Genomic DNA, 10,410 nt, shown 5'->3' with positions numbered 1-10,410 from the left:
CTAGAGCAAAATTGCCTGTAAGCCCAAATACAGAACTGGAAATAGCACTCTGTTCAGATGTAGGATCAGAAACAGAAGCAGGCAGCAAAAAGCTGCCTTTTCAGACTTTTCAATGGGCAACCAAGGGCAAACAGGAAGATACCAAATAAATAAGTGTGGAATAGTTAAAAAGATAGAAAATCAAAAGGGGAGGATTTAAAGGCAAATGGAAAGAGCCATTAATAGTCTTTTATAGTAGTCTAGATGGTGCAGAAATCCAAAAGCAAAGACCAGGATAAAACGACTTTTTGAATAAGTAAATGTAACAAAATCAGCTGAATATTATTAATGAGCTACCAATACTATTAATGTGACAGTAATGAGATAAGCATAGGAAGACATTGGGTACTTTTTCTTCAGCTTTAGATCACAAGAAGTTTTATGCCACTCCGAGCTGGCTTTAGGGAAAGATTGTTAAACTTGTACTAGTAATGTGACCACGGGAATGGTAAAAACTCTCTTCTTTTATTGCTAGAGTGTGACCCACCATTGTCCTGTTCCCTGTATGAAAGGAATTTTTACTTCCCTGTTAAACACAATCACATCAATCCCAAAAGATCAGACCAGGCCTTATTATAGTGCTTGTAAGAGCAGACATTTGGCAAGTCTATATATGCCAGTGAGAACATCATTCAGTTTTATGCACACTTCTGTTTTCTGGCTTGGTGTAATTCATTAGCACACTCTACAGAATACTCCATAAAACTGGATTTGTCTTTAATATTCAGGTTCTGATGACTACAGCATTGTTTAAGAAAACAAAACCCCCAGACAAACAGTTATTTTTCCTCTTTAATATTCAAGCTGATGTTTACGTCTGATAGAGAAAACACACAAATGAGAATTTTTTGCAAGATACAAGTAGGAACAACAAAGTAGCCTCAAATTTTTTTTAAAGTTCTGCTTTCAGCATTTGAAAGAGTGACACAGTGTAATTTTTGTGGTTGCTAAGCTTGTTCGATAGCATGTAATGAAATTAGTACAGTCTGTATACTTCTGTGGCTTATTTCATCCTCCTTCTAATACAAAGATTCTTAAAGGGGTAATATATAAAGGTCAAAGCTTTGATTAAAGACAGCTGTACTGCTTCCCAACCTGTTATGTCACAGCATTAGATAGAGGAATAAATAAACAAATACAAGCCTAACCTGATTTATCTGTGTGTCCCCACATAAATTTGTTTAATGTAAAAACAAATAAAGCAAAGCTTTGATGGAGGTTGAGCAGAATTTTCAACATCTGTGTAGATAAATTTAATTTATTCAAAACCCCAGCATTAGTGCATCATGTAAAAGCTGATTTAAATTATTTCATACAACAGAAAGCATATGCACTAGCTAAAACAAATTCAGTTTGCCTTAAAACCCATTTCACTCAGACAACCATTACTTCTGAATTTTCTAGCATGATAATGTTTAGTTACTTCTGAATTTTCTAGCATGATAATGTTTAGTTATTTTTTTCTTTCTTATTCTCTTGGTGATTTTACACACTCCACTGACCCAAACCACAGTTAGAAGTCCCAGGGGCAGTAGCACCCTAAATGCAGCTTCTGTGTAGCATCAGGCAGGGACACTTCACAGATTGCTCCTATGTATCTTTATGGACTGATCCTTAAAGCTTGTTGGGTACCTTTAAGCTAAGCACAATACCTTAAATACTTGAACATAAATGAGTTACAAGTGTTAAATTTCTTTTAGAAAACATAAATCTTTCCACTGTAACGCATTAAAACCTGAGAAAATAATCTCTATGCAACCATACCTCACTGTGGTGGAGCTGTACACGCTGTACAATGTCCCTGCAGCTAGGGACAGTGTACTAAGAAGACTAAAAAATTTTTTTCCTGAAAATTAGGAATTTGTAATTTTGACTAATCTTTGAAACTTAAAATGAAGAGTTATAAGAAGTGAAGACTAAAAATTAAAAATACAAATATGGCATATACCTTTGAAAACCATAGCAAAAAACCTGAATATGATTAATGTCCTTTCTTTTAACTTACGACAAGACTGTAAAAAGCCTCTATGTGAAAATTTTAAATCATACAGGCACACAAAATGTCACCTCAGATGAAAAAGATTATGAAAATGGCCTGTGATGTTCTGAAGACCCTTTCCTTATGGAAGAGGTTATCAACTTCTGCTTCAAGGAGACTTACCACACCTTTAATTCTACACCAGAACCTGTACCTCTGCTTACTTCTCTGAATATCTGAAGATGATAAGCATACATGAAAATGAGCATGCTCTCATTGACTTTTTAAAATATTCATCCTTTCCTGAATGCCAGTTAGCAAAGAAAAGAGTATTAAAGAATGTCAAGCCCCAAAAGCTGCTATGATTAAGAAACCTCTGGCTGAGAGCACAAACCTGAGGCCAAATACTGCCCCTCTGAGTGGCAATCAAGATGGAAAATGAATGAGACTGAAGTCCTCCACGACTAATACCTACCTCAATGTACCTCTGAACTTGGTGGTTCCAATGAGAGATATACAATGCTTTTAGAAGAATACATCAGTGTGCAGGAAACTCGTGTCCATCTGCATGCTTTATTTATCTGGTGGAACAGATCAAGTATGAAGCTCTGTTTCTTTTTTTTTTTTTCCCCCACTCTCCTTCTTGAAAACCAGGAGGGTAATCTTCAGGACTAACCCACACAGAGAGCTTCTGCACATTGTTCTTTTGGACTTCAGTACGCCAGAAAATTGCATGTTACAGTACCTACGGGGTCAGGACAGATTTTTTCCTTAAGGTCAGCAATGAGAAAAATTCCTAGGTACAGATTCCCTGGGGGGTTGGAAGGAAAAGAGGAAAAAAAATTATTAATGAGTCTTCAAACTACTTATTAAAAAACCCCAAAACACTATTCCAGAACTTCACAGGCTCATATACATAAAATAAATCCTGGCTCCTCACTTTCATGCCCTCCCACCCTTAAAATCCTCCTAGATTATTTCTTAATTGTTAACTTGGGATTTCATTGCTGATTTTAGAAATCAGACAGTGATGAAACACATATGCAAATTATTATCTCAAAATCTGGCTACTTACAGCCAGAAATTACATGATCCTGCTTTACCACTTGGGCTCTATGAGCTATGCATTACATTGTTTTAATCTGCAGAATTACAGCCTTTACCAACTCCTCCACATCAGTGTAGTTGTTTCAGTCAGATCACCAGCACTGAATAAACTTGTGAGCGAAACCATAAAAAGCCACTTATTTTGGAGATGACCCTGTAACTGGGATAAGAACTGCAAGTTGCACCTTTCAGCCTTTGCATTTTTGCCTTTGTTTAGAATGCTAGAAGCAGCCATCCGGAAGGAAGAAAGATTATGAGTATCTCGAAACTAGCTGTTTGACAGAGACAGAAATGCTGATAATGAGTGGGTTGTGTCTGTCTTTTTTGGCTGATCACAACAGAGGTCTGAAGCAAAACAGAAACTCTTGATATGTTTGTGTAAAGAGGCAGTAGCATAAGGGCGGGCAGCAGGAGTTCAGCTGAAGTTCAGGGCAGATGCTGCCATTAGTTTACACTGCAGGAAAGTAAAACTGCTTGGGGATTTACCTCTTCCTCCCAGCATCAGCGCTGAGCCATGCTGTGCCGCAGAGTCACGATGTCAGTAGGAAAGCAGTCTTTTAGCAGGATACCACGCTCACGATGGCAGTCCAGCTCTTCAATGAACCCATACCAGTAGATGACTAAGCCAGGGCCAAATCTATCAAGCAAAAAGGAAAACAAACTTATATATACAAGTTTCTTACCTCTGTGATTCCAAAGTTCCGTTTAATCTTCAATTTTTAAATCGCTGTTGAATCGATGTATGTCATTAGTACCTGATTCCAGGAATAAAAATGTGATTTAGAGACTCAAACAATCCACACGAGGGTTTTCTTTTTGAGTACTCTGCATGTAATCAGTAAGAAAGAGACTGATGTGTCAAATTTTAAACAACATTTAGTAATTTTGATACATACAGAAACCTCTCTTGCCATGCACTCTGCTTTCTCAGATTTGGGCGTGCAGGCACGGAAAATACAGGGAGGTTACACAAGTCCCTGTCCCTGGGAATTATAATACCATATAGGTAATACCATGTAGATAACAACAAATCCTTTAAATATAATCTCTACAATGAGCCATTATTCAAGTAGTTATTAATATAAAGCGCAATTCAGAAAGAAATAGGAAGTTTCAGCTGCAGCGTCTCTGAAATGTGCCTCAGGAATGCCTCAGATATTGCTAACTCTGACTGATCCCCACCAGGCAATCTCAGGAAGTAGCCCCATGGACTATTTTACCCATCAGGAAGTTCAGACCTTCAGGCTGGGTTCATAAAGAAGTAATCACTATCAATCACTGTGTACTGCGATATGTTTTGCACATCAGTTTCACGTTTTTCCTACTGAGAGCACTTAATTAAAGGGCAGCACTACTTTTGGTGTAGTGTTGCAGGAATTTTACAGTGAAATCATAAATTATGAATGCTGGGTTAGTAAAAGGATGTCTAAAAACAGAACTGCTTTCTGTAGTCTAACATTACAGCAGTCTGTACAACATTAGGCCAAAAAGCTTTTTCTTTCCTTGATTTATTATATGCTGTAGTGAACTTGCCAAAAACAACAGTGCAGGATGAGCTGTTAGATACCGTCTGTACAAGAAAAAGTTCAATGGAATGTCATGTAATGGTTTATATGCAGAGCTGTGCTCAGGACTCAACCAATATGGTAGCCAATTTTTGTTAATGTTTAATTATAATAAAAATGTGTTGGGGGATGCATGGTAACCTAAGCGTCAGCTTAGCAGACAACACAAGCACTCAGAACTGCAGTGCCCAGCTTCATTAGGGTGGTTTCTTTCCAAAACTCTGATGTGTTCATGTAATGGAAAAGAGACCAAAGGAAGGAGAAACCCCTGTGGCTTCCTCCTGCACTTTCAATCAGATACAGTGGTTTTTTGCCCAAAACTGCTGCATAGCATTGTAACATTTCGGGTTCTGACTACTACTCTTCAGCCTAGAAGCGGCCCCAGTTTAGTGGCAAATTATCCCTCAGTATAGCTGAGGCAACACTGGCAAACATGCTTTTTGCAACAGAAAGATGATGGTGGAAAGCAGTAACCTTAAAACTCTGACAAATCCAGCTATACTGGCTGACATTCAAACACACTGTGATGAATAAAGCACAGTGGCTCATAGAGAAGGACGATGCTGCTTATGCCTGATTCCTAAGTTTTCTCTGGCTGGCCAACAACTTCAGCCTCTGCTGTCTCTGAGGACTTCTCCCCGTTTGCCTCTGCTGATGTTCACAAGGGGCCAAGACAGTCACAACCTCAGAGAAACACAGAGGCCACACAGCCCAGCAGGAGTGAGGAGCAAATGGTGACTGAAGCCAAGGACTGATGATGCTCACTGCCTTTGGTGAGGGGCACCAATGTGCTGCTGCAGGAGGGGCCTACTTCTGTTATTTCACAGAAAAGGGATAATTGGGTGGGGATGTACTTATGTACTAACCAAAGTTATTTTAAAAGCAAAAATCCCCAGAAGACTGGGAGCAGACCTTACATTTCTAATGGGCTATTTTATGCAAGGCAGAAGCTATGTGCTTCCTCATTATGACTGTGTGTGCCAGGTAAAATCTTGATGCTAATGAGCAGCTGCTCAGCTCAAGTTTTTTGCCCTGTGTGCCAGTCTGAATCCCCTTATCCACCATAAAACGCATGGGGCACTGCACTTAAGTCACCTGCTATTTTTTTAAATTGTAATTTTTAATAAAAACACTATTTCCAGACACCTCAAAAGGCTAATTTATGCCTTCCTAGCAAATCATCAGAGCTCAAGCCTGATTTTTCAGGAATATTTTGCTTAAAAAAGCTAGGTGCAGAAATGACAAGTCTGATGATAAAACGTATATACATGAACATCTGCATCCTGTTAATTGCTGGAGCAAGTACATATTTAGCATGAAAACATCCATCCATCCTGCTTCTGACTGTGTTACTGCAGCAAAACTGTTTTCCCTGTGCTGCCTGGGTTGCACTTTTTCCCAGTACAGTGTGTCATTCCTTCTATTACAGCTCTCTATCACACAGCCCATATGTATGACCACATCAAACCGTGCCATACTCTTTTTTTAAACTTAAGTGCAGTACTTAAGACCAGAATCAACTTGTTGGCACATTAAGCATTTGCCACTGACTATCAGGAACTCCTGCTGGTAAGTGCTAATTTCTCTCTCATTAACGCCCAGAGTTGGCAAATCACAAACAATGCCACTGGTTAATTACTGCTTCCTTAATTTGAAAAGACACTTAACCTTTTTGTGGAAAGGGATGAAGTAGGGAAACGTAACCTAGAAGTAAGAATTCTCTTTTTCGTTCAACTCCTTCTGAAATGTAGGCACGACACTGTGAAGAACGAAACCCAGTGTTAAGTCTACAAACTTACACTTATGTATCAGTCGCAACATTTAACAAGCTAGTGACTAACCATGGCTTACACAAGAGAATAAACTAAAATTACAGAATGCTTACTTAGTATTACTATGGAAATGGGACTCATTTAGTAGCTCTGAGGAGCAAAAAAAACTTGGGACATATCAAACGGTTCTAAAACTATACAACTATGGTATGCTATATAGGCCAGGTTATCCCATTTCATATGACAGACACACTGGAGAAAGTTTAATTTTAAAAGAAAATGTTGAAAATTATAGACTCCCATGGATTTCCCTTCTTGCTCAGAAGAATTGTTTAAAATCCCTAAAAATGTGCTTAACTTGTCTTCTTCCTCCCCCATCTTTAGTTCTTACCCAGAAAAGTTAGGTGTGAAGGACTGTGGCCCAAAGTTATACTAAACTTTAGTTTTACCTATTCCAGTGAAACTCTTACATTTAGAACTTCACTTTTATATGGTGTTTACTTCAAAGCTGAAAAGAAATCCAAGCAACCAAGTCTGTTAAATTCCATGTAGCAAAAATAGAATAAACAGGAAACACAGAGGCAAGCTCTCTTCATAATATAATAAACATAGCAAGTGAAAGTTGACCACACAGGTTGCATCAGTTTATTTAATAACCAAACAATAAATATGTCATTATCTTTATATAAATCCTGGTCTACTAATTGCCTAGTTTTGACATTAGAAGTTGTGAGTACAAGGCAGCCAAATCTAACCTGGCTGCACTCGAGTGCCGGGTCAGGGTGCCAGAAGTGCCAGAAAGGAGGCAGAGAGGCTTGTGACCCCATGGCATGGCAATAAGATAGCAGGATTACAAAACCTATGGATTAGTTCAGACCTAATTTAGGCTCAGTACAGAAAACTAAATTTAGTCTAAGTACTAAGGGAGGACTAAAAGGGCAGTGTCTTTTAAAGAATCAACAGAAGGATTTGAGATAGACGCTAGAGATAGCAAAACAGGGTTTGAGCATAGTTAAATATAGTTACAGACTCAACAGTGCTTTAGATAAAACTTATGTTGGATCATACTGCTCCAAATAAGTCAGCTTTGCACTCATTTAAGAGTGTACAGAGGAGCTTTTGTACTGGTTTAATGACACCAATTTTGAAAGAAACCCACAGCCACAGGAATATAGATTTGTGCATCGATAATCCTGGGATGCTGGGCTTTGTTCTTGGAAAGGATTTTAACGGAGATATGCTGAAAAGCCAGGAAAGTAAAATTCAGATAGCCCAAAGCCAAATTTTCTTTTGTTTGTCTTCTGTTTTTTTAAATATTGGCATCTTCATATAAGCCAAGGGATCCCTTCAGAAAGGAAAAGAAAAAAACAACACTGTAAAAAGTGAATCTGGGTTTAACTTGCCCTCCAGTTGAACCAGTTTTGTGCTAGAAAAGAAAAAAAGAATTTTATTTATTTATCAAAGTGGCCTACTAGGCTCACACATATTCTACTTCACTTCAAGAGAAACTACTTTCTAGTAATGTTGTTTCTTCTGGAATATCTGTGTGGGGTCCATAATAGCTTCTAAGGATTTTCCTAGACATGTGGCTGTTGTGAGTGGAGTTTTTCATCATCAAAAAGCCTTGCATGTGGTTTTATGAAAAATGCATTTTCAACACACTGCTCGATACTGTGCAGAAATGTAAAACATCTTGCAATTGTTTTAAAATAAAAGTTCACTTTATTTTTAGTCTATTTGCTATAGATGTGCTGTACGCATCTCAGCATAACACAAATAATTTTAATTCTAAGAGACTCTCACGGTGAAATTATATGAATTATTATTTACAATATGCATGAATTTAAGCACATATTTTATAGATCAGATTCAGGCGAGTCTACCTACTTGGTGATTTTAACTATGAAGGTCACATCTGAATGTGTCCTTGAAGGACTGCATCCTGGTCCCTTACTTTATAATGTCAGATCATCAAGAGTGCCAGCTGAAAAGCTGGCTTTGTTTCAGTGTTTTTCTTTTTAAATATCAAGCAAATTAGAGCATTTCCACCTGTAAATCACTACTTATTTACAGGGAAAAGAGAATAAAAAAAAATAAATCACTATTTATTACATTCTAAGTTGATTTAACATAGCTCTTGAGAATCACTGTTGTGAACAAACTGGTTTTATTTCTACTACTAACAAACCCTGAACATATAATAACAAAAATCCTCTTTAATAGCTAATAAGTTTACTAGTTAAGGACTCATGTCTCTATTTTCTGTAGTTGTAGAAGTTTCATTTGTGTCAGTGGAAGGAATTTAGATATTGGTCGAGCTAGGACAGCAGGCAACGACTGCAGACCACATTTTCAAGTAAGGTCAATTGGCATCAGTCAGCCAACTTCCTTACGTCTAGACCAGTTTACTATTGCTGATGACACAGCATTATATCTCTTGGCAAACATTTGAGAGCCACTGCTAGGAAACTGACTTTGATTAGCAAGGAATTTTCCATTTAAACAGCCACCACAAGCCAAGTTCAGAATACTTTATAATAATGTATTGCTGCTACTGTTCATTTATATAGAGTTTTCGAATCAAATAAAGGTATGTGGATAAAGACAGTGCATTTTAAAAACTCCAAATGCAATTTAAAGAAAACTGTGGGGTTTTATTATCCCTTTGAATTCTCCACAGACTTCTGTGATAGAGTGACACTGATTTAAATAAATGATTCCTTCATGACATTACACAGCACCTTATTTCTTTGACTTCACCACATCTGGTTGAAAGAAAAAAAAATACAATACTAAGTAAAATCAAGTAATTGAACTACAATTTTTGCTTTAAAAATCTGATCTCTAACCTGTAAAGTTGAAGGCTATGCTATTTCTAAGCCCAGCTTCCTTAAGCTACTTAATGATAGCAACTGCACAAAAATGTATTTGTTTGCAAACGTGGCTCCAGGAAAAGTTTAACAAGTTCTGATCACGTACTCATAAATACAACAGAAAACTTGTCCATGTACAGCAAGCACTGTATCAAGCCTCACACACACAAGTTATCAGCATATTATGTCTCAAGGATCCAGACACCCAGCTTATGCTGCTTAAGGTAAAATTAAGCAAGTAAAACCTAATCTGCTTTAAGCTTTGGTGGTACCACAGTAGTTGGAGGAAGTCTTATTTTTACATAAGACAAGGGAAAAAATTATAATCTATAAATATTATGCAGGACTCCCATTTCCAAGGAGGTTTTTACTCAAAACTGGTAATGTCTTTTGGGGTGAGAAAGGCAGGCATTTCATTTCCACGAATGCTATGTATTGATGCTATATGCAGCTGATATGGAAGTTGGAGCTGTCAGGTTAAAAAAAATAGGTGGATGGAAACTTATATGAAGGTTTTTTTAGCACTAGCTGTTGTCTCATCTCTGCAATGAGACTGTTAATGCATCAATCAAATAGCAGCATTTCATCAGGCTTATAATATGATTTAATTGTTTTTGGCATTTTCAGGAATAAAAACAAACCACGTGATATCTATGTGGATATAAGAGACTGCTTAATATATTTTAGAATTTTGCATAGCACAGTTTTCTAAATGCATGTTAATAGAATGCACCAGAACTGTGCAAGTCACTGGCATTAAAATATTATAAATACAATATAACTTTTAGCTGCATAATACATTTTTAATAAACAAACTGTCGAAACACATTATTCACTTACACTTACTCATTCAGATCTGAGTACTGTTCTCCAGGCAAAGAACGGATTTTTATAATCCTCAATGACAAGTTAGGTTTTTTAAAATATAGTTCTCATGGAAATTAACTTTTAAAAGCTGTGATTAAATAACATTAAGGTTACACTGATTTACAAGGATCAAGGCTTTCTAAGTGAAGACTGATGCAGTGAGTGAGAAAGAAAACACATACTGGCTCAAAGCAGCTTGTCATCAAGAC

The 10,410-nt window shown here is 37.3% G+C and overlaps 1 protein-coding gene across 3 annotated transcripts in view; it reads right to left on the bottom strand.

Annotated features, from left to right (window-relative positions):
* Window positions 1-817: 817 nt before the first annotated feature.
* Window positions 818-10,410, bottom strand: part of CDIN1 (CDAN1 interacting nuclease 1) — a 120,073-nt gene continuing 110,480 nt past the window's right edge. For all 3 annotated transcript variants that reach the window (XM_071744312.1, XM_071744308.1, XM_071744309.1), the window contains 2 exons: window positions 3,611-3,761; window positions 818-2,828 (listed from right to left, as the gene is read on the bottom strand). In XM_071744312.1, coding sequence (XP_071600413.1) covers window positions 3,626-3,761 — 136 coding nt within the window. In that variant the 3' untranslated portion in view covers window positions 818-2,828; window positions 3,611-3,625. The remainder of the gene's footprint in view (window positions 2,829-3,610; window positions 3,762-10,410) is intronic.

The sequence above is a fragment of the Heliangelus exortis genome, chromosome 5 (genome assembly GCF_036169615.1).
Source record: "Heliangelus exortis chromosome 5, bHelExo1.hap1, whole genome shotgun sequence".
In the NCBI taxonomy this organism is placed as follows: domain Eukaryota; kingdom Metazoa; phylum Chordata; class Aves; order Apodiformes; family Trochilidae; genus Heliangelus; species Heliangelus exortis.
Note: the sequence above shows the minus strand (reverse complement) of the source record. Positions and strands in the feature narration are given on the sequence as shown.